At 42.6% G+C, this 26,583-nt stretch overlaps 2 protein-coding genes and 1 long non-coding RNA gene across 7 annotated transcripts in view; 1 reads left to right on the forward strand and 2 right to left on the reverse strand.

Moving 5' to 3' along the window:
• Positions 1–26,583, reverse strand: part of LOC114866767 (rab GTPase-activating protein 1) — a 39,326-nt gene that overhangs the window by 3,302 nt on the left and 9,441 nt on the right. For all 5 annotated transcript variants that reach the window (XM_029168919.3, XM_029168917.3, XM_029168916.3 and 2 more), the window contains 18 exons: positions 25,489–25,599; positions 24,688–24,754; positions 24,495–24,597; positions 24,147–24,316; positions 23,793–23,961; positions 22,972–23,065; positions 21,804–21,954; positions 9,726–9,839; positions 8,996–9,070; positions 7,973–8,098; positions 7,720–7,863; positions 7,175–7,216; positions 6,675–6,803; positions 4,982–5,074; positions 4,003–4,113; positions 3,572–3,676; positions 2,797–2,880; positions 641–712 (listed from right to left, as the gene is read on the reverse strand). In XM_029168919.3, the coding sequence (XP_029024752.1) occupies positions 641–712; positions 2,797–2,880; positions 3,572–3,676; positions 4,003–4,113; positions 4,982–5,074; positions 6,675–6,803; positions 7,175–7,216; positions 7,720–7,863; positions 7,973–8,098; positions 8,996–9,070; positions 9,726–9,839; positions 21,804–21,954; positions 22,972–23,065; positions 23,793–23,961; positions 24,147–24,316; positions 24,495–24,597; positions 24,688–24,754; positions 25,489–25,599 (1,960 nt within the window). The remainder of the gene's footprint in view (positions 1–640; positions 713–2,796; positions 2,881–3,571; positions 3,677–4,002; positions 4,114–4,981; positions 5,075–6,674; positions 6,804–7,174; positions 7,217–7,719; positions 7,864–7,972; positions 8,099–8,995; positions 9,071–9,725; positions 9,840–21,803; positions 21,955–22,971; positions 23,066–23,792; positions 23,962–24,146; positions 24,317–24,494; positions 24,598–24,687; positions 24,755–25,488; positions 25,600–26,583) is intronic.
• On the forward strand, positions 124–7,696 carry LOC121202641 (uncharacterized). Its single transcript, XR_005898431.2, has 4 exons — positions 124–827; positions 3,463–4,224; positions 4,999–5,104; positions 6,932–7,696. It is a non-coding gene; the product is annotated as an uncharacterized LOC121202641 (long non-coding RNA).
• Positions 12,131–19,711, reverse strand: LOC114866811 (probable G-protein coupled receptor 21). Its single transcript, XM_029168998.3, has one exon. The coding sequence runs from the start codon at positions 16,704–16,706 to the stop codon at positions 15,483–15,485; it is 1,224 nt and encodes a 407-aa protein (XP_029024831.1). The 5' UTR covers positions 16,707–19,711; the 3' UTR covers positions 12,131–15,482.

A 26,583-nucleotide genomic window follows, 5' to 3' on the forward strand; every position in this document is an offset into this window, starting at 1 on the left:
GCATTCTCCACATACTGATACTGCAGAACAGGAACACGGCTGCTAGACTCACTACAACCAGCACAGTTCAATGTAGAACGAACTGTAGACCGGCCCCCAGCACCATCTACATCACACAGAGACTCTACCAACATCAGCCGCCTTGATGTTGAGATTCTCCATTTAGATCAATATTTGATAGTAAAATCAACCAGACTCTTAAAGCTGGATGGTAATTATACATATTGTAGACTCATAGCTGCAGCTGAGGATTAGTGAGTGTTAATGAAGCAGCAAAGTGGCTGAGCTCACTTTAAATAGGTGTTCAGTGAATAAGTGTGTCAGTGCATTTGAACATTTCTAATTAGCACAGTTACACTGAATACATTATCAACTGCTCATCAATGTGTCCCTACATGAGTTATTTCAATTACCAACAGTAACTACAGCCCCAATGAGAGAGCACCACTGCTCATGCACCACTTCAAATCTTTAACAATCTGTTCCAGATCTTATCTTTGCTTTTTTTGAACATGTAAACAAAAATCATCACTCATAGAATAATAACACAGTTTAAGACTGAACCTTTAACTGTGTTTTTTCTGCTGACTGTTAACGTGTCGCGTGTTTGTGTTCGTGTTCGTGTTCGAGTCTCTCTCACCCGGATCTTGTCCAGCTCCCCTCGGGTGGCCGTCTGCTGTTTCTCCAGCCGCTCGCTCAGCTGGGAGCAGATCTATAGGATGAGAGACAGGGTTCAGCTCCGTGCGCTCATGCTGCTGCGTCAATCGAGCCAGGACTCGACTGCAGCTACAGCACAGGGACATGTTGGAACCACAACACAACAGGAAGTATGTGTAAGAAAACACACCACAACAAAGTATTCGGGTCCTTTTATAAATAAGAGGAAGCTTATTTTTTATAATCTGTCCTGATTGGATGGAACATCATCCACTACTTAGTGCAGTGTCCCAGCTCTGTCTGTGGCTTTCGGTGCATCAGAGACTTTATCCTCTTACTTTAAGTCCATTAATGTGTCAGAAGCTTCTGTTTTTCAAGCCGCGCTCAAAGGACACACATCCATGTGCATCTCTGCACACACACGACCTCCTCCCTGCTATACATTCACCGCTGCCAGACACAAAGACGCTAACAAACAGACACCCACGCAGCCCCAGCGCCATAAACAGGGGGATCGATGTGACGTGAGTCATTCCAGTGGGTGCCACAGGTCGGCCCACTGCTCCTGCTCTCGCTTGCATTTAATGCGTTCTCTTCGTCCTCCTCCTTTACAGATCAATCTATACATCTGAGTATCTTTAGCTAAGCAGATAAGCCTCTCTCTCCTCCTACACGTTTTACCTTTGCCACTCGTTCTTCTCTGCTTCATTCGCTCGCGCCTGATAATCCTGCACCATTCTTCTTTTATTTTCTTTATTTACTCTGTCTATCAACTGTAACTCCCATTTCCTCTTAGTTTTAATCTAGCACTATTCCATGTGATGCTGCACATTTAGTCTGACTTCAGAGACTCATTACTGTCCTTTAAATCTTCTCTTTATACTACTTTCATTTCTATGGGGGCTTCATAGTGCTGTGGCACACCCAGCCAGAATAATTGTGCCTACGCAGGCTCTGCTGGTACAACTGAGACCCATTCCTCTGTCCTCATAAGTCGGAGCAGCAATTAGCACACAAAGCTTTTTGGCTGTAGCCCCAAAAAAAGGAAATCTGGCATAAGGAGAATGCTATCGGAGTAATCTGGGTTACAAAACAATGCGGGCTATTTTGAGGCATTCCTCCACTTGTCAGTCCCAGAGGACTGAACACTGTTGTCCTCCCTCTGCTCACTTCTGCAAAGACTTCTTCTCCTTCACGTCCATCACCCAACATCCACCCTGTCACAAAATGAACTATTTCTGAGGAGGCCCCGTTCTGACGCAGCGCAGTTCTAAGCTGCACGCTCGCAAACGAAGGCAGTTCTATCACACACACACACAAACACAAACTCCCATCAAACCTTTTCTGCTCCACGATCATTTTCAGATCTGCCGTCAGTTCCAATCTGACGCCAATATTTTTAGGCTCAGGTGAAGTTAAGGTCTGCTGCTAAATGCGTCGTCTGGCTATTTCTGTCTACACGCACAGGGAGCGATCTGAGCAGGACCGTTACATAACGTCTGTGCTGATGGTTGTAGGACTCGATCTGGATGGGTTTATATTTAAGCATCGAGTGACAGGACAAGATCTAAAAAGACGAAAATCACCTTAAGAGGAAGTCGAGACACGCTCACAGCCTCTGGGTTCGGCTGAGAGGCGGTTTGTAAAATTAGACATTTCTGCTTTGCAAACGAGATGAATGAATGAATGAAAAAACATTATCGTTATTTTTAAATATTTATAGCTGAAACTGCCTCAGTAATGGCCGGATCAGAGCTTAGTTGTGAAAGACAAGCCAAATAAGGAAAGACGGGCAGAGAAGAGGTGCTTAAAGGTTCACATCTCAAACATCCAGAGCTTAGGATGACGCCCATAGTACAGTACATACAGTAGAAGGACCGATACAACTGCCTTAATGTTAAAGTAACTACGCAAAGTGTTACACAATAAACACATACGTTTCATGAAATGTCTAAGAACGGTAGTTTCAGTCTATTTGAGTTTGGTGAGAGTATCTCAGTGATAATTACAGCTTGGCCTAATTTAATTTAGAACAAGAAATAGAGAGAACAAAGCAGCTTTCAGTTTATTTCTTGAATCTGATCTTCAGTTAGTTATAATTTATTTTCTATACACAGTACAAGGTCGAACTGTACATACCTGCTTATACTCTCCAATAATGGAGCCGTTCTTCCTAATCTCTGATTCAGACTTATCGAGTTCTCGCCTGCACATCTCCTTCAGCTGTAGAAACACAGAGATGAGAGAATGAGGGACTTGGGGCGGGCGCCAAGGACACGGGCAGAGCCGGGGCCCCAGAGACGGCGTGGATGCCACGAAACGTAAAGAAGACACGGGAGGGTTCTGTATTGGCAAAGGCTCAGGGCAAAGTCACGCCCTCCACGTAACCTGTACACAAGCACATAAATCACTGGCGGCTACAGCTACACACTGAAGAAGACAGGAGACATCTGAAGGACAGGACTGTATACACATGGGAGCACGGGGCAGCGGATCTGCCCTCCACCTCACAGGGTGTCATCACTGAACCCAGGACGATCAACAGCAAAGATGAACAGGCTTTGACACAGAGGGGTTGAGTGTGGAGCATTTATGGAGAGAGAAAAATGTTAAATGGGCTTTTTTAACCACACGGACACAAAAAACAACAAAAAGGTTGGAGAGACAACAACATTCTAGCAGTAGATAAAAAACAGAGGGCTCAGTCACTGCTTAATATGAAGTCACATTAATATTGCTGCTTATTAACCCCAGGACAGGACATTTAAGCCTTTCACAGTACTGTAACTTGTTGTCCTTTTGCAGTCACACTGAAGCCTTCCCACCATCTGTAACGCTGTGTGGGCTGCGACGTTCAAACCTCTGCTTTAGACGGTGGGGCTCAGGACGAGCTGGGTCCCTTCTGAGCGCTAACCTGTGCAGATTCCTCCTCCAGCCGTCTCTTCTCGTCCTCAGACTCCACCAGCTTCTGTTTGGTCAGGAGCAACTCCTTATTCAGAGCATCGGCCTTCTCCTCCGCCTGAGAGAGAGAGAGACAGAGAGAGAGAAAGAGAGAGAGAGAAACACAGAGAGAGAGAGAGAGAGAGAGAGAGAGAGAGATGACCCAATGTTTATGAGGCCATCAAAGGTGAGACTCGCCCTACTTTCTTTTTACTTTCTCATTTTCTACCTTTTTAGATACAGTTTTAGATACAGTAAGTCATGGAAGTCTGCCTTCACACACATTTATTACAGTCTGTGCAATTAGATGTACACACATCGTGCTACTCTTTACCTGCACAGCTGTCACATAAACTTGCCCACCACACAGACCCGACCACTCTCATGACACACGCTTTCTCTTACATTGTCCAGGTCTTTGCGCAGCGCTATCTTGCTGCTAACCAGCTCGTGGGCCAGGTCGTCGTTCTCCTGCTCCAGGCGCATGTTGGTCTCCTGCAGACGACGGTTCTCCCGCTGGAAAGAGAACGACAGAAGGAAAAGGAGGACGCGAGCGGGGGAGGAAAAAAAAGAGGACAATGACCGGACAAAGACAAAATGGAAGATCCGAGCAAAGAGAAGTGAAATGTGAGTGAGAAAGAAAAAGAAGTGAACCATGAAATGACGCAATTTATTGTGCAAGCCTTAGTTCCTGTTCCTAGTAACGCAACAATATACAGAATAAAACTGTGTAAAAGGCAACAGCGATGAGGTGGCAGCATAATTACACAGTAAGCTTGTTTGTAATGTTTAACTGTGACTTGTTTGCACATTAACTGCTCTGTTATAAACTGACACATAACATGTCCCTCAAATGACAAACAATGAGAGGATGCACGTCACGAATCCTTCTACGAGTCTATTACTGCAAATACAACACATTTTAATCAGAGCACTTAAGTTGTCTTTCCACCTCAAGTTGCAGGTTTTATGAATTAACGGATAATAATTAAATTATGTAACAAATTAATGACAGCACAAGTTTTAGTTTTTGCCTTATTAATGCACTGCACGAAACCAACTTGTTGAGTTAAGAGTTTCTTTCCAAACAAAGACTGTGAAGGTCCAGAGAATGAAACGTTCTGTCATTTATTTGTTTGTGTTTCAGATGGTTGCTTTGACAGTGAGAGATTCCGTTACACAACATTATAATGTAGTAAAAAGTAACACAATCCATTACTTAAATTATAAAAACAAGATCCACAACTTGCGTGCTTCGTATATTCATATTTTCATCCTGCCTTTAGGCTAAATCTAAAATAAAAGCTCTGGTTAAATGGAGACATCAGACTCTTGTCTGTGTGAACGTGTGCCTGTTACTGTAATGCTTCATCTTCATGTGTACCTCGTATCTCTCGATAGGGGCCTCCTGCTGCTCCTGCTGCTCTCTGATGACGTGGTACTCCTTCTCAAACTTCTTCAGCTTCTTCTGGCTAATCTGTTGGACAGTGGGAGAAGAAACACAAAGGTCTGATATTCATGTATTTCTAAAAAAATATCGCACGTACACATAAACTCAAACACACTCATCAACAGCCTTTCAACGTCCACAACGACACTGCTTTACATTGGCCTTTTTCAGCTACCTACAATAAACACCATGTGTCACTATGTGTCCAAACTAAGAGATGCCTGTTTCAGAGGATTTTAGGGCTGCATCATCAATGCAGTGCTGCTCTTTTCATCTATACACAATGAAGTTAGATGTATTCCAACGTTACAATACATCCAATAAGCTAAAACAGCAGGAGCTGCATGTTTTCCAGCTACATGTATGTGGGCACATACGAATGCTGTTAGAGACTGTTCACATCTTCTTCTGGGGGAATGTGAGAGTAACAAGAGGTCATTCATCGCACGTCTGGCCTCGTCTCTCTGCTTCCTCCTCCTTTTTCCATCGTCTCCTGTGGCCTTCACAGAGAGCTCTTCAGAAGTTACCACTTAGAAAAGCAATTAAGACACAGAGAATCCCTCGCTCTCTAAAGCACAGACATAATTTAAAGACATTAAATATTTGGATTGGTTATAAATTAGCAATTGACCTGTGCAGAGCTTTCGGTATTGTTTCTTGAATGTACTTTATGAACCAGAGGAGGGTTTTTGTAACGCCACCTGCCATCTCAGGAGATTTGCTGATCATTCTATGCTTTTGTGAGCTGAAAATTGAGGCTGCTTTGATGCTGGGAAAACAATTTTAAAAATCCAGTTATTATTTAACCACAGCAACAGGAAAGCACCCGTTTTAGAAAGTGTTCAATGTGTTTGAGTTGATTGAAAGTCATTCATATGCTCCCATTGGTTCAGTATAAATGTATTTAATATCTAACAGTACAAATATGTCGCAGCACACTGAGTGAATAAAGTGTTTATACCAACAAAAAAGAAAAAGGGGGAGCAGCAAAAATACAGCTTTCAATGATTTCATGATTGATGTTCAGATTTGATGCGCCTACGGTGAGTGCCGCAGCATCTTCAAACGTGAAGCTGGCCCTGATTTACTCGTCCTCAGCTGGAGAAGCTCATTGTGCATGTCTTCCTGCTGCCCAGCTGTCTCAGCTGAGGTCCAAAAAGCTCAACTTTCCCTCCACGCTGGCTTCGCCACAGACACTTTGCTAATAAATATATAATATATCAGCCCAAAGTTACCTTCAAAGACTTTGTGAAATAGGCCACGTTGTTCAAAACAGGCCAGGACACAGGTGTGAGTGTGTGTTTTAGGACACAGGCAGACTGTGTGTGTTTACTCCATCTGTCAGACTGAAACTTCAATAGCAAGTTCAACAGTGGCCCCTACTGGTGGTGCTGTGCCACAGCTGGACCATAAACCCTTTATCCAGTCAAGAGTTCTTTCCAGTGAACCTTTAACTACACTACAAAGACCTTGTTTATATTTTGGATTTTCCTCAAACTGTAAATGTGGCATCTAACAGTACTTGGAAACCAACAGAGCCTCAGATGTTTGAGGCTTTCAGGAACAGAGTTACTTTCTGCAGGATAAGAGTGAACTAAAAGTCTTTCCTAGGACTTTCTAAACTCACCTTCATGCTACAAGCCAGCTCCATCAGCTTCTTTGCATTTTCCTCTGACCGGTATCGCTTTGGAACTGGGACACGGAAAAATTTGAGCGCACCTTCGAAGTCGGATTGGATCAGATCATCTTTTGATGTCTGTGGAAAATGAAACAACAATAAATAAGTCTAGATGAATAGCATGCTCCTGATTAGGTTTCAAATCAACAAAAAAATCCTGTTACTGGAAACATTTTGTGTCACACGCAGTTTTTCTCCTTTCACAGGCTCAGTAACGCTGCACGTGTGGCTGCACCTGCTCACGTGTGCTGATGTGTAAAATCTTTCCAAGGCTTAACTTCCTGCTGGCACATGCTGTTTGTTTCTGCTTCTTCTCAGAGTGGGGTTCACACTGTGGAGCTCTGTGTGTGTGTGTGTGTGTGTGTGTGTGTGTGTGTGTGTGTGTGTGTGTGTGTGTGTGTGTGTGTGTGTGTGTGTGTGTGTGTGTGTGTGTGTGTGTACACGTTTACCTTCAGCAAAGCCAAGGCTACATTGAAGATCACACTGATGCCCTGGAAATCAAGAAAGAGACCTTGTTACCAATTAAAATTAGTGAGAAATATGTAAACTAACTGCAGCTGGTGTGTGCTGCCCGACTATGTTTATGGAAGGGGGCGTCCCATTAGGACTTAGGACCAGCCAACATAGACATTCACAGATGCACTGGTTGTCTGGACTCGGCCCACCTTGCTCTGTAGTTAAAGGTCAATCTTCATCTTAGTCTGTGGGTATTTACGATCAGCACAAGTCTGTGAATAAAATCTAAATTTGGAACCTTCTCCCAATTCCTGCTGTGATGCCAGATGCACCGTGCATCACAAGTGCAATGGCATTACTATGGTGACTAATGGTACGTAATTTACACCAGATTTAGAGCCTTGTCTGTGTCTGATATTGTACAGTATATAGAGCAAAACTTAATAAACAAAGTCAGTTAAATCAATTTATTAAATTGTAAGAAATTATATAAATTCCAAAAGCAAATGTGAAAAGCAGTGTTGTTTTTTTTACTAACCTCACACAGTAGCAGGTCAATGATATGGAAGACCATGTAAAGAGGGAATTTGGCCGTGAAGAGGGTGAGGAACCACTGAGACGCGTACATATGAGCCTCCAGACCCACGTTCAGGAAATGGTTGTACAGGTCTGGTAAATATTCCTTTTGTAGACACAATAAAGAAAGCATTTCAACATAGAACAGATAAATATGCAACACACACACACACACACACACACACACACACACACACACACACACACACACACACCTGCATGAGTCTCTCAAGTTGGAAGAATTTGCAGTGGAGATCCTCAAAGTTCTGCTTGAAAAGGTCCCTGAGCCCATAATCAAACATGATCTTGACCAGCACACTGAAAGCTTGCTCCTCCGGCATCTGGGGAAGAAACCCAAGCTTTTAAAATAAGATCAGTACTTCACACAGAAAAATTGTACAGCATATCCTAAAGTTGCAGATGTCAGATGAGACGCATGATTTCTCGGCTCCCCACATAAACACTGGTAGATTAATATGCTGCATTGTATTTACTGTGGACTATGGTGAACTAAGATGAATACAGATTCATTCTCCACTAGGTGGAAGTGTTGTTCGCTTCTGGACTGCAGTAATACTTCAAAGCAGTGGCCTTTGGGGCTGTTCTCAGACACACACACAACACCGAGCTGAGGCAGACGCTACTGTACCTGGAGGCGTTGCACAAGAAGACAAATGTCTCCATTATCAGGACAGGGAGTTTAATAGAAGAAGTCCATTTAATATCAGATTAAGCTAAAAGTGAATACTAGGTCAGTGTCTAGCATATTCAGAGCAAGTCTCTGTTTTTATTTCGTGACTGATACAAAACACTCAGATAACGTGCAGCAGATGTTTTGTGTCATCTCCTGCCTGCCACATGTTCTCCCTTTAACCAAATATGATGAGTGGAGTGGATCACATCTGACACGGACAAGCTCCTGCTGCGTGCTACTTCAAAAACGGTGGTGGCAAATAAATGTGAACTACGTGAATTATTCATAGAAATAATATGTAATATCAGGTCATTGCTCCACAGACACCGCCTTCTATCTGGAATCAGTCTGTGTTTGTGGAGTAAGTCCACATCATACCTTTTGTTCCCCGCTGAATATACACTCTTCAAGGACATTTAAAGTAAAACAGGCCAGGCCTCCGGTGTTCCACAGCACCAATAAGATACCAATGTCAAATGAAAACCAAACAGTCCAACTTTCAAAGCTAGGATTTTTGCCGGACCCTGCTGATATGTGAACTCACGTGCAGCAGCAGCACAGCAGCCAAGAAGGACTGTCCCTGGCAGTAGCCAATCTCCTCATCGTAAACAGAGTAGGCCTGAAGGAGAAAAACACAGACAAAACACATGGCCCAGTGCATGTTACTGTACAAAGCTGACCAGGTAGGAACTGTAGAGAGGAAGAGACTAAAGAGAGGATTTGGAAAACAAACAAAAAATAAAACAAGAGAATTTGGAAAATGGCTGTAATGGCCTACTAAGCTACAAACACTAATAATTAGTAGATCAATCCACACACACAGCGAAGGGAGGGCCCACTGAATTATTGAAACGCACCCCAGGTGCGGTGGTGCTTGTCTGAGAAGAGATGGATGTACTCACCTGAGCTATACATAATAAATGCAATAAAAAAGAAAAAACCCACACTTCGGCTCCACTATTAATCTGGGATTGCTCAGATGTGTGTTATGTGATGAATACACTTTTAATAAGTGATTATCACCAGTAAGTACTGTAACGTGTGACGAGTACATGTATGTGTGCTCGCTGGTGTGTGAGGTGACTGAACAGGTGAGTGGGTGTGCGTTCGATTAGAAAATGTTGTTGCTCGTCTCGACAGGAAGTGAACCCGCTGCACTACACGAAAACACCTCAGTTCATTAAGACTTTGATTAAAGATCTGAGCATCTTTGATGAAAGATATTAGCATCTAAATACATATCACTAAGTTCTAAGCTCTTGTGTGCGTCTCACCTTGCAGATCTTGTAAAGGGAGTCTTGTCCATCTCCTCCAGTGTCTTTAAAGTAGTCATGAGCTGGGAACGTCCTGTTGATGTCTCTGGTGATGGCACTGTCCTGAGGGGACTCCTAACGGCGAGACCAAAAAGGGGGGACGCAGAGGAAAAGGTCACCATGTGTGGGAAAAAGCATCGTCTACGAGGAGTTCTATTATTTACTACAACAGAAAAATGGTCAGCATTAGTCAACGTGATGTGACCCCACACATTTCAGAAATTTACGGCGTCTTCAGTACAGGTTGTGCACATTTCCCTTCTGTCCCTGTGTGTAGCCCATCTACTGCACCTCAGTCTAATTCATCAGTGCCAGAACATTCTATGTACGGTACAGGTTCTGGGGATGAGACAGAAATACAGAGATGTGGCCGGACTACATACAGTACGAGTATGAGAAGAGATGACACAGAATAGAAATCAGTAAACACACCAAACCAGCCCTGCTACTCAAAGATTAACAACCCCTGACTCCATTATTGATGAGCCTGTAAATAAATAATGCCATTCTAAGACACGTTGGCAATTACTGTACATGACAAATCAAATACACATTTAGACACGACTCCATACAGGTCGTAGGGGAAGCGCCTCGAACGCTGGAACTGGACTTGGCTTTTATTTAACTTTGTAAGAAGGAATTCTCCTCCGTATTCTCAAACTGACTGTTTCGCCAATAAAATCGAGATAAAATAAAAGATCGGCCCTCGAGATAGCCATCAAGGCTCTCCCTCTGCTTTTTCCAACCTTTCTGTTCTGACTTCCACAGAGGAAGAGAGTGAAACGAAAATAATGCAAGTTTAAGAAGAAATACAGGAAGAAAGGAATACTAACACAAAGCAAGCTAATGACAATCAGAGAGCAACAACAGTGGGTCCATTCCACAACTTCCACCACACCCAGTAACTCATAGTCAGTGAGTATATGTACAGTCAATATGACTACGGAAGTCTGAGTCATGTTGATTGTCAATTCAACAATGAGTGAAAAATACAACCTACTCCATGCAGCTATTGTATGCAGTGTACATGTTTGTACTCAAATGCACAAAGTGACTCCTTAAATGTATGTATTTACTGTACAAATGTTAAGCATTGACCTGGTTTGGAGCACATGGGTGGAGGCGTTACTCTGACTCGGGTGAAGGGCCCATTACACTGGGATACAGTCTCTCAGTTAATGATAAGGATCCGTGTTTATACAAGCACCACTTAGCCATACTTATCTGAAGTGCTGAGAGCTTGTACAAAGACCTCTGTCATAACGGCCAATTAGCTCCCTCTCTGTCCATCTGTGTGATCAGGTAAAGAACGGCTCTCAATGAGACTAGCGTGAGAAGAGAGAGCAAACATGGCCAGCGTGTGATGACAGTGGACAGAAGTACAACAGGATGTTAAAGCAATACAGGATGCTAAAAATACTACAGTCATTATCTGCCAGGTATCTAATGTACTGTATTTGTACAAGCGGCCATCGAAATCCTCTAGTGTCAGTTTTACTGCGAAGAAACGAAAGAACATCTGACCACACAATAAAGTTAAGGGGACAAAACAAGTTGTACAGTAACAGATGGAGTATCAGGGGATGGACTGGGTTTGGTGGCGCCGTGGCTGGTTTCAGCTGTTCTTCTGTCTGACCTACGAGAAAAAAAGCTCTCCACCGTGGCTCACTAGCAGTCTAAAGTTAGGAGTAGTGCACCATACTAAGACTTCCGTGGGAACTGGAGTGTTGGGCCTACTCAGCTTAGAGAGCCATTGTTTATGCCCCTGATTTTCTCTGACTCAACACAATACCTGACATGTCATTCTGTATTTCTTTCCTCCTCCTAAAGGACCCTGCTGCGATGCCATGAGAACACTCTGATGTTTATCAGGTTGATTAAACCAAAAAACCTTGAATGCTTACTTTTATTATTTCACTGGAAATAAATTACAATTTCACAAGAAACCGTAAAAGTTGTTGCTATTCAAAAAGCATCAAAGCGTTGACAGATGCTTTTATTACGATACAAAAGACCTGAACACAAAATAGTAGGTAGTTAGTTTTTATTCTGCAATTGCTTTCTTCCTGTTATCGATCCATGCTCAAACTACCCGCAGTGCTATTTCCTCACCTCTGCATCAACCATCATTAAATCTTAATCGTGTCTCATGCCCTACTTTTTGTGCCATTTGTGCACCACCAACTGCTTCAGTACCAGGAGAGCGAGGCAAATATCAGAACAGAGCTGATATCACATACTACTACTGTCCACAGTGATCGGTAATGTCTTTATTTGTCTGTAAACGGATTATAATCCATTTACAGCTGGACAATAATAACTAATGCATTGCATAATGCAAAAGAATTACTATAAGAAAGATTGAATATATTTATATACATTTACATTTATTTGCTGGTTAGATAAACAACATATACATCTTATAACACCATGTTTTTCATCATCACAAAAAAGTGTCTTGTCACATACACTCACTTTTAATGACAGCAAAATTGAACAATATATTATTCCAACATTCTCCATCTATTAAAGCAGATATCCTACAAAAAGATGAGGAAACTCCCTAGATGTACTAGGCATGACATTAATTTAGTGTTCAGAAATGTAGAGGCCATTGTTAACCGCAACATTTTTTTTGGATTAATTGTGGACAAAAACAAAAGCAGAGTCCAATCAGACTCAGCTTTTGTTACAGTGGTCAGCTTCAGCAACATATGAAAGCAATCTGCTCCTTAGAACAGCTAGGTCTGGAGCGGGCTAGTGTTTCCTATTTGGACCATGAGGCATAAATCTAATACAGATTAAAGACTGTGAAGCCATGGGGGTGATTCTGTGCACTATTAAAGCAGGACTGTACAAGGAGTACTTGTAGTAGATATATTGATCTATTTTCAATGACAACAGCCCAGATACATTTCAGACACATTTAGTTCCACTAGGTCACATGTACAGTACGTCAGGGAAGTTATGGACCAGATCAATGTCAAATGCACAATACATGTATATGGGTAGTATAATAGTTATAGTAATATTTAGAAACAAGTTCTAGTTGTTAGGTAAAATTTTTGAAAGGGGGTTAAAATAAATAATAATAATGTAATAAACATCTGTATTGTGTAAAACACACAATACTTATAGTCAGTAACTATGAAAGCTAGGAATCATTTGTTTTCTCTCCAATGCTTTATTTTCTATAAAATTACTAAAAGTGTGTAGTGAAGCGTTGCCAATTAATGTTCCTGTCTCACAGCAGAAGGCTGCATGTAACCTACTAATGGCAGTGGACCACACGTCGCGCCACTGTACCACAACATCAATTACTCAGGATGAATTGTTCCTAACCTCACACATTTCTGAGTCAACTGTACCATTTACCCCTGTAGGAAATTGACTTTATTAGTGGTGAACCGCTCAACACCAGCCTCAAAGTCAACAGTGTGTCAAATGAAAAAGAATAGAGGTCATCTAACGAAATCGGTTAAAATCATTTCAATAGAAGGTCATGCTGCTAAACTCACTTCAGAGTCCATAACACCTCGGTTCATAATAGAACAGACAAAACAAAGTCATTTTACAAAAATAAACGTGTGTATTTTGACAATCAGACATTCAATATGCCATTTCTGTACAAGACGTTTCCAAACGAAGCAAAGTACAAAGAGGGAGATTAAAATGATTTGCGATGCTTTGCAGATTACAAACGAAAGACAATATTAGCAAATTTACCGCCACAGAGTCGGACTCACAAAATACTCGAGGGTAATAATGAGCAGCTAATAAAGCGATGAGAAGTCGCAGCTCTTAACACCCTCGCTTGAACCACAAACAGTCTAGTTCAGCCAATGGTCATGTAATAATTTACTCACACACTCACTCATACTGTACAAACCTATGCGCACAAACCAACAACTCCATTAAACAAAAATCCCCTCCGAGTCATGGACACTTCCATTGACTGCAAATTATGAACATTCATGTTTTAAGGTTGGTTGAGATTCCTCCAAAATAAACATGAAATGGACATTTAGATCTCTGCACATCCAGTCTGTGCGCTCTATGAACAGTCACGTGTCGTGAAGCTGAGCCCTCCTAGCTGTTGGAGGAAAGTACCTACTCAACAGTTCAATTTCATTTGTTTAGCAAGGCAACGAAATATCACTATGTACTAAGAAACAGTCAGATTGGACTCCTGTGCACAGAGAACCACTGAGCCAACGCAGTGCAGAGTACTGTACCTACACAAACTCATTTGTTACTAAATGTTCATATATTACATGTTAAAAAAATATAAACTAAGAATATCTCCAGGAACGTCTTCTTTGGTACATATATAAGGTATAAACGAGATAAAAGTGACAAGAGTCTTCTTGGTTCTAGATTTTGACAATTACTAAAGCGTTTGCATTTATGACACAGTTCACACACTTAGATTCATTTTAGCATGTTGTTAAATCACTTATTTTACATAATGAGCTGGACTGAAAGGGGTCCATGTACTAAACATGTGGACAAGATGGTGGAAACAGACCACAGCACACAAACATACAGTGCACACTGGAAACTGGTACAGTACAGTACAGTACAGCAGGTTGAGGGTGTTAATCTGCTGACAGAGTGAACGGGAAAATTGTCATATACATATGTTGTGTTGTTTTGTGTATGTGCATCCACTGGACGATCAATATAAAATGAAGTGCTTGACAAGAGGAAGGACTGGGGATCACAGTTCGAGGGTCATTCACCTAAATATCCAGAAGAGCGATGCCCACTCATATTGACTGTACTTTAGCCCTAATCAATAATATTTATGCAAATATACAATCTTTTTCTTTTATGCTTTGACTTTTAGACAGATAAAAAGGTTTCAGTTATATATTTAAAACAAAAGGTGAACAACTGAGGAAGACTTCCTTGTTCTTTTAGTTCTTTAGGACAACAGTCAAATATCGGTTACATATTAAAAAACATACCGTCGTTTGTGAACCCATGAACGAAATACATATTGTTTTATACTGTACAGGAATAAATATTCTCATTTATATTCTATTTCCAAAACAAATCAATACAAGTTTTTGCCAAACCGTAATCAGTTCAATGAACACAAACTCTACAATGACATGCTGTTCCTTTTCGAATCATTAAACCACAACCAAGACACTGTACACACATCATGATGTGTGAATGTGAGAGCATGGAGTCATACAGTACATGGTTTCCTCTCAGTGCTACATAATGAAATACAGTAGTGAACCGTTCCATCTGCACCAAAGCCTTTCATCTTTTACTTTAAGAACATACAGTGTCGACAACAAATAATGGTCACGCTGTACTACATAAAGTACAGCTTCAGTGCAGCTATCCGTGCTCACGTCCCATAAAAAAGAGAAGATATTAACCTCCGAAAAGCTCTAACCCCTTCCACCCATCGCCCCTCTGAACGCAGCATGCTGGGTTTCCATGACTACTTTTAGCCATCTAACAGGGATTTTTACCCTTCAGTGCATTGCTCGATTCCCTTTCTCCGTGTTTGCCAGCTGCAGCATGTGCAAAGAGGATGTCTGTGGAACCTCTGAATGCAACATAAACACTGGTGGCAGATTGACGCCTCCTTCCTCTTCTTTACGCACAATTCATCTTAACAGAGGAAACGGTTCACAGCAATCACAGCAGGCATTTGCTAAAAAGTTCGAATGCCAATTAGGCCCAAGAACGGCTTCATTACACATGACATGTTGTGCCTAGTCCAAATGTCTTATGTCCATATTCATACCCAGAGCCAGCATATCCCTTTTCAACAGAGGTCAAGAAAGCCTTCTTGCTGTTCCTCACCCCAAAGCCTGTGCCGCTGCGCTGTAAGCAGAAGGAGCAGAGGCGTTTGAGGCCCTTCCTGAAGGCAGAGTTGGAAAGGCTGTAGATGAGACAGTTGCAGAAACTGTTGCTGATGGCCAGCCATGTGGTGAAGAAGGAGGCTGCCGGGTGGTGGTAGATCCCACCGCTCTCCAAGAGGAAGTACAGGATGTAGGGCAACCAAAGGATGTAGAACACGCTGGTGATTCGAAACAGCACCATGGCGTAACGCTTGTCTGGGTACGTCGACGGCGGCTGCTGATACTGTGCTTGGTGGCGATGGTGTTTCTGAAGTTGAGACAAGTGGGAGAACTTCCCTTGTACTGTAGCACCGCTGTCCTTGGCTCCTGGGCCCTGCAGCTGCTGGGGCCGGTAGCGCGCGTGCCGCTCGCTGATCTCCCGCGTGTGCTGTCGGCAGATCTTGAAAATGTTGGCGTAGGTGAAGCAGACGGTGAGGGCGGCAGGGGCGTAGAGCAGCGCGACGATGAAGCCTGTAAACGCGGGGCTAGTCCTCCACTGGACGGCGCACCACTCCACCACGTCGCCGTGGTAACCAGGCTTCCCCCATCCGAGAAACGCGGGGAGAAACACCAGAGCCGAGTACAGCCATATCAGGACGATGCAACAGCGCACTCGGCAAGGGGTCACTAGGGACGCGTAGGTCAAAGGTCGCGTGATGGCAATGTAGCGGTCTACACTGACACACGCCAACGACACCATGGAAACCGACTTCAAAACAGACACCATGTACCCAAACACCTGGCAGGTGAGTCTGGGGTCGAGTCCCTGTAGGTGATGGAGTAGGGACAGGGAGGGGAACAGGCAGCTGACCCCCACTAAAAGGTCAGCATACGCCATTGTTTGGATGAAAGCACTGGTGGTGTGTTGGCTGAGCAACGGGGCACAGTGGAACACGAAAATCACCACCAGGTTGCCGGAAATGATGAGAACTGTAAGGAGAAGTATGATTGAGACTTCAAGGATGCAGGTGGTGAAGATTTGGGAATAGCCTATCTGAAGCAGGCAGAAGGGAGCGGATAGGTTTGATGGGACAGCGGAGGTCTGGTTCAGTGAATCCAGAGAGGAATTAATCATCTTGGGCAGTAATGTGCGCCGCACAAGCTCTGCGCCGTGTAATAAACCCAAGAGCTCACAGTTCAATCCGAATAAAAAGATCCGTGTTGTGGTTCCATGATGAGGCTGCAGCCTCCGGCCATATCAGATGCAGAAGGGTCCGAAAAAAATCAAAAGGGTACGGAAGCCCCCCTCGGTCTGTTCTCAGCGCAGACGACTGTGGCTTTACAGCAACAGAGGCACCACGGTAAACACAGAACACCAATGTGCGTATTCCTCCTTTTCCCGCAAAACAAACTCACCAGCTGAAGGCACGAAAAGGAAAAGAGACAGATATTTGACTTTGTCGAAGGAAATTCCAGTCCAGTCTAAGCTTTAAATGCCTCCACTCCCTATAAAGTCAGATGTCTTCAACATCTGCTGCAGCTGTAGACAGCACAGATTCAGGCTCTTTCTTGCTCGTCTGTAGCCCAAAGAGTCAACACAGCTTCCAGTGCAAAGACATTATTGTGTAATACACTGCATAGGTAACTTGAAGGAAGGAGACATTAGGCATAATCTCCCCTTTATGATGTCCTTTAGCTCCACCTCTGTCCTGCTTCTTTTCCTCCTCTTCTGCCCCTTTAACACTCTTCCATGTCCTCTTGCTCTTTCCTCAGCTTCTGTCTGGTCCTTTGCAGTAAAATCAAAGCAGACTGCCGCGTGCTGCGAGGATGAGGGCAGTGCACAAGGTGACTGATGTTCAAAAACAGGCGCACACGCGTGTAAACACACCTGCTGTTATTTCTATTCAGGAGAGCAGCAACTGTGTCTGGACTGGAAATGAGGTAGGCAGGCATACCGATGCTGGGAGAACCCCCTGTGTTCATTTATCCTCCTTTGCCGTCTGGCTCCCTCTGCCTCTCTCTCTACAGAAACAGTGACACGGAGCCCCTCCCCTTGTCTGTGGATTCAACCAATAATCAGCTACAAGGGCACGAGGGTTTTCTTTATCCCACCCTCTCCCTTCTCCTCTCCGTTTTGTGCCACTGCTTCCTATAATTATCAGAAATTCACATAAACATACTATACTGTTTTGTGCTTTTCACCATCACTGTTGAAGCCTCTCACTTCAAATGACGCGTGTCATTCAGATAGATTTTAGGAATCAGTTCTCACAGGTTCAGCATACTTGAAATCTGCAGCAAGCAACTGAGATTCGCATACATGGAAGCAAACCACAAATACAGTAACGGGGCGTGTTATTCTGCAGCCTGCTGCAAACTCAAAGCAAAGATAAGCTTATAAAGCTGCAAATATGTCTATAGCTCAGGAAGTTCAGATAAATAAAACAGCACTGATGCTAAATTAGCATCAAGCGCCCAAGGTAATATTAATAAAACAGCTGTTAAAGTAATGAAGCAGAAAGTTCTTCTAAGAACTTGCTCTACTGTGATGTTCTTTCATAACACACCGCCGGTTACTTGGGGCGTGTGCTACAGATGAAGGCTGAAGAGTCATGTGGAAATGTCATGATCCAAAAGGTTAGGGAAAACCTCTCCTGATGGCAACATTGGCAGTAACAATAACACCATTCATACAAGTGTCCACGTGTTCACAAACAGCACTGGGGTCGTTTCAAATTTAAATCCTTACTTAATTCATGCTTAGCCATTTATTACAAAGCTTCAACAAATGTGAATATATGAATTTGTGCTACAATAATTACTGGCCAAGTTATTTTTATACAGTATCACATAATGTGAATAATACATTTAATGGTGTACTAAAAATAGAAACGTCCATGGTTAGTAATCAGTGTCACATTTAATGCTGCATGCTCTAATCCTAATGACTTTCTAAAGACTGCAGACTTAGTCTCGTGCAGGGCAATTTAGTGGAGCGTGATGAAGACCAAAACACAGACACACACACACACATACACACAAGCCTGCACCTTTCTCCCCCGCAATCCAGACACACTCCCGTGCGTTCACGCACCTCCTCTGCCCACCACACGAGGAGCTAAAAATAGATGACAGCACGACAAAAAGGGTTGGAAGAAGAGGAGGAACGGAGGAAAAGGGATGAGGAAGGGAGTCACAGCTGCTGTCTGAGAGCTTATCACAGATGAAAGGATGAGGGGGTGGGAGAGAGAAGGATATACCACATAGCAAAACAAGACAAGAAGCAAAAGCAAGAGACAAAGGCATTATGTGCCGTCTCCTGGCTGCCAGACTAATTACAACGCAGTCCTGCTGGCTGTCAGGTTAAGTTGTGCTTCTTTACAGCTTGGCAGCGTCTCAAGGACAGGTGTCCAGTAGCTGACTCACATGAATCAGCAACACAAAGGCCCATTTCCTTACAGCACAGCTATAAAGGCAAGCACAGCAATCCTTAGTACCAATACGTAATTCCTTTGCTGGAAGGCACCATATCTTTCTTCATATTCCTAATTTGACTGATCATTTAAATATTGTCAAATGTGTATTTTTACATAAATACAGGCCAGACTTGAAATAAATGCAATAATAAAAATGTAAACAAATGTCATTTTCAAGGAATGATATAATTAGCATGCAACTGCCATCCTGGCTAACTCCCATCTGATTATTATTCAAACCCTCCAAATACCAGCACCCAGCTGGTGGCTCGTAATCCTCATAAATCTGCTCTGTTCTTACATAAAAATGAAAGGCAGCATTCAGTCTGTGACAGCAGTTGTATCAGCGTGACATAACAAACATGAAAAGAAGAGGTCAGCTGATTGTCGTGTGGCGGTAGTGGAAATAAAAAGAATTTCAAAGAACTCGCCAGCTAATAATCCATTCATGTCTGTGAACTGTGATGTTTATCTCTGCACAACAATCTAGAAAGAGATACTGAAAAGGCACGGGTGCTGAGAGTCGCATAGTCAGAGGCACAAGATTCCTGGGAAAAAAATTAAGCCTGCTTACGTTCAACAGCAATAAATGCTGCAGAAATCTTTTATCCCACGGTGTTCAACTTCTGGCGTTTACTGCAAAACCAGCTTCAGAGTTGGGAAAAACTAACTAACTAAAAACTAAAGAGTATTCCCAACTTTACCTCGTAGAGGGCCGAGCAGAACACACAAACGCACAGTAAGGAACATAGAGACTCAGACTCAGAGTAAGCAGCAAATAGCCTCGCTAAGACAACAGGAGAGGAGAGTGAGCAGAAAGAGCAAGACAGGAAGACACACAAGTTGACAGGAGAACCGACGATCCAGGAAGAATACAAATCATTACAGAGACAAACAGACTGGTCTGATTTCACAGCTTTCCTATTAATGTACAGTAACAAATGGACAATTTGCATACATTTTGGCCTTCTATCATTTATTATTTACTATTAAAATCCATTCACAAGTTTACAAAACCTACTTTTCTGTCCCTCAAAGTGACTGCCTCCAGGATGTCTGGATTATTGATACTGTAGTTAATAGATAGTTGCCACTGAATCAGTGTGGTGCCAAATCTGATATTGTATTTAGAAGACTAGTCATCTTGTCAGTGGACTGGCTTCTACTTAGTACAGTCAGTGTCAGAACTAGTTACTGTAGAGTGAAGTGACAACTTCCCAGTCTGTTTGCATGTACGAGACAAAGAACAGAGTAAAAGCTTCTCTCTAACTGTAAATCCACAGATGCACAATGATGTCACATCCCTTCATCGAACGTGATACCGCAGTGTCTGAACAGTGAAGCATTCCATGACTAAAAAAAACACAGCTGATGGGTACGTGTAATAGCTCTGCAATGACGCGCCACCTCTTAAATCAGAGTCTGAGGATACAGTACAGAAAAGCTGTGCTTACGGACAAAAGATCCCCTCAGAATCACTCCCTCATTTAGAGATTAGACTGATGTACCACATTGAACTTAATTTAGTGGGGTACAGTGGGGGGTGGAGTTGCTTCAGTCAACCCATCCTCCAGCGTGATAATGTGTTATGACTTCATTCTTCTACATAGGCAGAGGAATAAATGAGAACTAACAATGGGGTGGGCCTGTAGATCATTGATGACCTTACATCATCACGCCTTAAAGAACACGTCATTGTATACTGTGCTCTTGAGCCGCTGCTGACTACATTACACAGTCATTCTGGAGAATAAATAAAACGTAAACCATCAAAGGCAGACTGACATGTTTCCTCTGTGCGTTTCTTGGCCGACATACAAATGTGTAATGCTTTAGTGCTTTGGTTTTCCAATCCAACGTCCTGTCCAATGACTATCAATACAGTGAATTTCTGATGCACTGTTATTGTTAGAGCTAAAGCGGACATTCCTTTCATACCATTCACGTTAACAAAAAGGCAGCGTTGTAGGCTGCTACTAGAGGTGATGCTGTACATTTATCCAAATCAATGCACAGACAGGTGAATGTCACTACAAATTAAATATGACAAAGATAGGAGGAACAGGGGAGCGAGCAGAGGAGGAAGGAAGTATTGTCGCAGAGGGTGAAGATTACGAAAGTGGGGGATGAGAGCCGGGAAAGGGCAAGACCAACATCTTGTCACCACCTGGGACTCAGCTTGATGCCCAGGGATGTTGCCTTTACATAAGAACATGGTACAGAGCTGCAGCCGAGAAAAGAATTACATAAACCAACTGTTCCAAGTGCACAGGGAGCCTAACCATATACAGCAGGGTAAAGCCCCCCAGATCCCCAACACACAGATAAACCTCCATGTGCACACTGCTATCTTGAATCACACTGTATGTAGGTAAATACAGCGCTGGTCATTTCCTGGTCTAGGTCAAAATCAAAAGAATGAACTGAATCTTTTGATTTTTCTCTAAACTCTGCTACAAATCGCAGAACAGCAAGCAAAATGTTAAGAAAAAGTTTAATAATTGAGACGTAAAATCAAAATTAAATCATTATTCTTCTCAAAATACATAATAATAATAATAATAATTACTAATGATGATAATAATAATTATTTTCTTTGGGCCCTGAGGTGTCATTTCAGGATGTAAAAGCATCACAGGGGTTTCCGGGGACATTACAATAACACAGAAAGAGGAAAAACTGACACAAGGCTCCATCAGGCCAAAGGTGAACCCACGCCACACACAGGGGAGTGGGAGAACATCCACGTGTCCTACCTTGGTGATAAGGGTGCGGTACTCCTCCACCTGGTGGTCGTTGTTATGGCAGCCTGCCAACAGCTGCCACACCTCTCCACGCAGAGCCTCGGGAATGCCGCTGCGCACCAAGGCTGGCAACTGCTTGGGACGCACCGATAAGTTCATATGCCTGAAAGAAGATTAGAGGACAGATTGATTCAAACTTTTAGAGAATGGCACCCTCCTGGCAATACAGACCCGCTTCTAACCAAAATGTTTTTCTAGCCCCAAATTGCCTGTAAAGCCTGGTTATCTTCTTTAAACATGGTCTATGTGGGCCAAGATCATGACAAAATTCGTTTTTGCTTAATTTTCCATTTGCTGTGTTTTTTAGCAGAATGGAAAAACAATTGACAATAGAACACAATGAGGTAATGGAAAACCACAGCAACAATACACAGCAAAGAATCACAATTTCTTCCGCAACTTCACATTTAAATATTAAATCTGTTGACGAAGCACTGCATTAATGTGCGAGACACAGTGTCCATCGTATGTAAAGAACTTAGGCAGCTTCCAGCCCAATATTACAGTATAAAGGCACAACTGTACCTACCAACCATTACCTCACTGGACTCAGAACATCCCTGAATCCCTAACCCTTCTCCCGCTTTGCCCCCTTTTCTGCATTTGTTTACTACTCTTTTGTTCTGAGCACCAGGTTATGCAACACAGTACATCACAAGTTCTGCTAAAACTGAAAGGGGAAGCAAAATATACGGTATACTGTGGATGTGTGTGAGCACGTGTGTACTGTACAGTATGCAGTATGTAAGTAGTGCCAGGCCTAGGGCTTAGGGGCGTAGGGTTGTAAAGGGCTGTCTCACTGTGCATACAGCACTCAGTGCAGCCTACAAAACCACAACATATGCAACACACACACACACACACACACACACACACACACACACACACACACACACACACACACACACACACACACACACACACACACACACACACACACACACACTCTACTTAGTCTTACGATTCCTTTCCTCTCTTTTTTAAGTGAGATAATTACCTCCAACACATTAACTGCTGTAATGTTCATGTTCATTGTATTTTCTGCCGATGCGTAAACATCTGTTCAACATATTAACAGTTATAAACAGACACAACACAGAATAACGGAGCAGAAATTCACCATTTGGATAATAAGTCTCCCCAGGTCTCCAGTATCTTCTCTGCACATTCCTTAGAAACATCGCCTGACCCGCTGAGTAATGGCTCATCGTTATCTGAAATGAAAACAAGTGAGTTCATTATTGCCTCGGCCATGTGTACATTTTACCAGAGCTCACAGTAAAATATATCACAAATACCGTATCGTTAGGTGCAAACTTCACGTTCACCTCTGAGTCTCTATTCTCATCAGCACCTCTCACCTTTCCCAGACTGCCAGCGCAGCAGGACAAGTACAAACATTGGTGTAACCCTGTGCCTGACCACTCAGGACTTCAGCGTGTGACCCCACAAGGTCATTGATATCAATGTCATGTCAATGATAGAATCAGAGCTGAAAATGTTAGAGCACTACATATATAGAAGTACTGTATGGTGTTTATGTAGGTTAGTTGTTGGTTGGCTTTGTTTAATCTGATGTTTTTGGGTGTTGACTTCGGGTGCATGCTTCTAAATGAGGTCAGCTCTGAGCAAGTACGCCGCAGCGGTTCTGCATTCCAGGGTAAAAGAAAACCACAATTTACATTATCTTGCCAGTTAAATGTCTTTTTGAGTCTATTTGTGTGCCTGACCTAATCAAGTACAGCAAGTGTTTCAAAAATGTTAAAACCGTTTTCAGATGCTAGTCAGGCTATATTTAAGCATACTTACTGTACCAGTGGTTGATGTCAATAAGACCCTGGAACCAGAAACTTGATTTTTAACAGCTAATCTGTAAATACTGTACTGTATATTCTCTAATTACAGCTAAACTTGAAAAAAGTAAGAACCGTATCTACTCACCTTCCTCTTCATCATCTTCAGGAGGTGAAGGAACCATGGGACCCGACCCGGTGGACAGGATGCCCGGACTAGCTGTGGTCTTTCGTTTCTCTCGCTCAGTCTCACTTTCCAAACTCACAACCTCATAAAGTGTGTCAGATGCTGGGCTCTTGCGCTCCTTACGCTCCATCTGAAGAGAAAAACAAAAGATCAAAAGCAGGAAAACACAAAACCATCATGACATGACGATACTCACACAGTCACACGTTACATACTGAACTGTCTGCATCATCTCTGGTCACAGCTGATTATCTGCTGTCACCGTCAGTGACCGTACCCTGAACACTAGCGATGCTGTGCTGTGACTTTGCATACCTGTCGTAGTTTAAGGTAGAAGGTTTCAGTGAAGCTGCGTTTGCTGAAGGGCCAGAACAGCCTGTCATTTGGGGAGCACACTCTGACCCTTGTCTCCAGCAGAAAACGAACAGGCTCCTCCACCTCTGTAATCACCAGGTCCACTGCTGTTGTCATGTACATGAATTTATCTAGACAAACAAACAGAAACCAAGCCTCTAGGTGACTCTTCCAATAATGGAACCATAAGTGATTAGAATTTGTCAGGTGAAATAAGAGCAGCTGATGAACCAAAACACTAAAAGCCAAGGAGCAGCTGTAAATCACTAACAACATGACGCTCTGACAAGTTTTTGGCTGTTACTGTACCTTTGGGCGTTTCCTCATTTACAGCCTGGAACTGAGACGTGTTTGGGTTCCAGCTTCCTGTAATGATGTAAGACTTCCCGTCAGAGCTCTTTCCCATTGATTCCTGAAGGATCACAAGATGGAGGAAATTAGCAAACACGCAAGCATTCAACAAAACCGATGCGACAGACACGAAACGCCAGGTGACGCCCACCAGGTCTAGCAGGTGCATGTCGCTGTTCTTCACATTTTTCCCGGGGCTGAGCAGAAGACCAAAGCACCTAGACAAGAGAAGCAATCACACAATCAGCAATGCGAATGAGACAGAACAGTGAAATTAATGCCATTACATAATCAAAAAGGCAGGAGGAAAAGCGCGGGAACTGGAAAGAACTATAAATCTCTCTATAGAGTAAAACCAGTTGTAACAATCATATGTTTCTGCAAATAGCTTCCTGGGCTGATCCTCTAACACAGAGCAGAACATTGAGGAAATTAAACACAGCTCTTCAAACCTCACAGCCGCTGGATTCATTAAACAATAACAAACCGCTGAGAATGAAAGACTGCAAAAACTTGTAGGAATGTTTAAATTTCAACAGCTTCATTAACCGTGGAAAAAGAGGAGCCTCAGAGACGGACTCACATCAATCACCCGCTCATAACTGTGCTGGAACAGTTAAAACCCGAGAGGGGATGTAAAGATTTTCACCTATGTGTGTTGATCTATTACAGCGGAGTGATTCCTGTCCTGTGAGTGTCTGGTAGACACATCCTTGTAGTTGCAAATGGAGGAATCTGTCAGTCACCCAGATTCCCTTCCTTTTACAGGACCATGCCACAGCGCCAAGGTTTTCATTTTTATCCCCATGTTCTTCTGGTTGTTTATATAAATCTCGACTGCTGCTTCTGGACGCTTTAATCATGCTTAGAAATATATCCACTGCTGCTGAAACTATTCCAGTCTACATACCAAAAGTATTGCTATGTCAACTCTGCATGTGCTTTTTCTTACCTCTCGATGGCCAATTCCTTATTGGAGGTCTGCTGGACATAAATTACAATCTTCTTGTCCATTCCTGCCCTGAGCTTAAAGCTCTGTTTGTCCTTGTCCTTTGCTACAGCACTGAGTATAACAAAAGAAGAAATATTAGAAATAAAAACATGTCTTACTAATGATGGGAATAGTAATGACAGTGTAGCGCAATTTTCAAAAGGTATAGATAAAAACAAGCTGCTGCTTGTTTCTGCTGGTCCATGTGTAGAGAAGATTTATTTATCATAATAAAAGCAAATGTTACAACCATATTCAAACATGCTCAGCTTTCAGAAAAAAGACAAAAACCAGAGGCACACACAGGAACGTTGAGTTAGGTTCTTCAAACCCCAGTCACTCAAAATGTATGAAAGGAAAGGAAATTCTGAGCAGACTAAAGTAAAACTTTAGAGATTCTTCAATAAAAAAAAAACTCCCATTAATCACTTCTCCTGTAAACAGTGGGGCCTGTTAGAATGTCAGCCAGGGTCAGGATGATACTTCAGCGCCAACTCCTTTTTAACCAAACACAGGAACTAAAATACATCTTATTTGTATTTAACATATTTTGTGCCAGCTCTTTACACACATTCTATAGAGAAATGCATATGGTATTTTTTAAAAAGGGAAGATTATTCACACACCAAAACGTTTGGGTTAAAAGGGTGTTTTTTTAAAGTCATCAAACCAAAGATAATTAACCAAGAGCTAATGGGGAGGAAACAGACACTGGCTAAATTAATCACAGCCTTGTTTCTGGTTATTTTGTTTTCCAAATAAACTGAACATCTACAACATCTGGTGACTCATATGTTGTGTGAAATATAAATAGTCAAAAAGTAAGGCTCAACTAGAAGTATGCTGTTCCCTCATAGTAGCACTCGTGAGATGACGTTTATGGGGAGGAACTGATAATTTAACGGCCATTTTCAAAATCCTTTAAATATTTCCGTGCTGGTGCAACTGTTAGGTCTGGCCTTCAGCGCCAGATTTGGATAGCAAATGTGCTCTGATGGCCGATACTGTGAAGAGCATTCCTGAAGTTACAGTGCAGTATATTCATTCTTCTGAAAA

The sequence above is a fragment of the Betta splendens genome, chromosome 12 (genome assembly GCF_900634795.4).
Source record: "Betta splendens chromosome 12, fBetSpl5.4, whole genome shotgun sequence".
Lineage (NCBI taxonomy): Eukaryota > Metazoa > Chordata > Actinopteri > Anabantiformes > Osphronemidae > Betta > Betta splendens.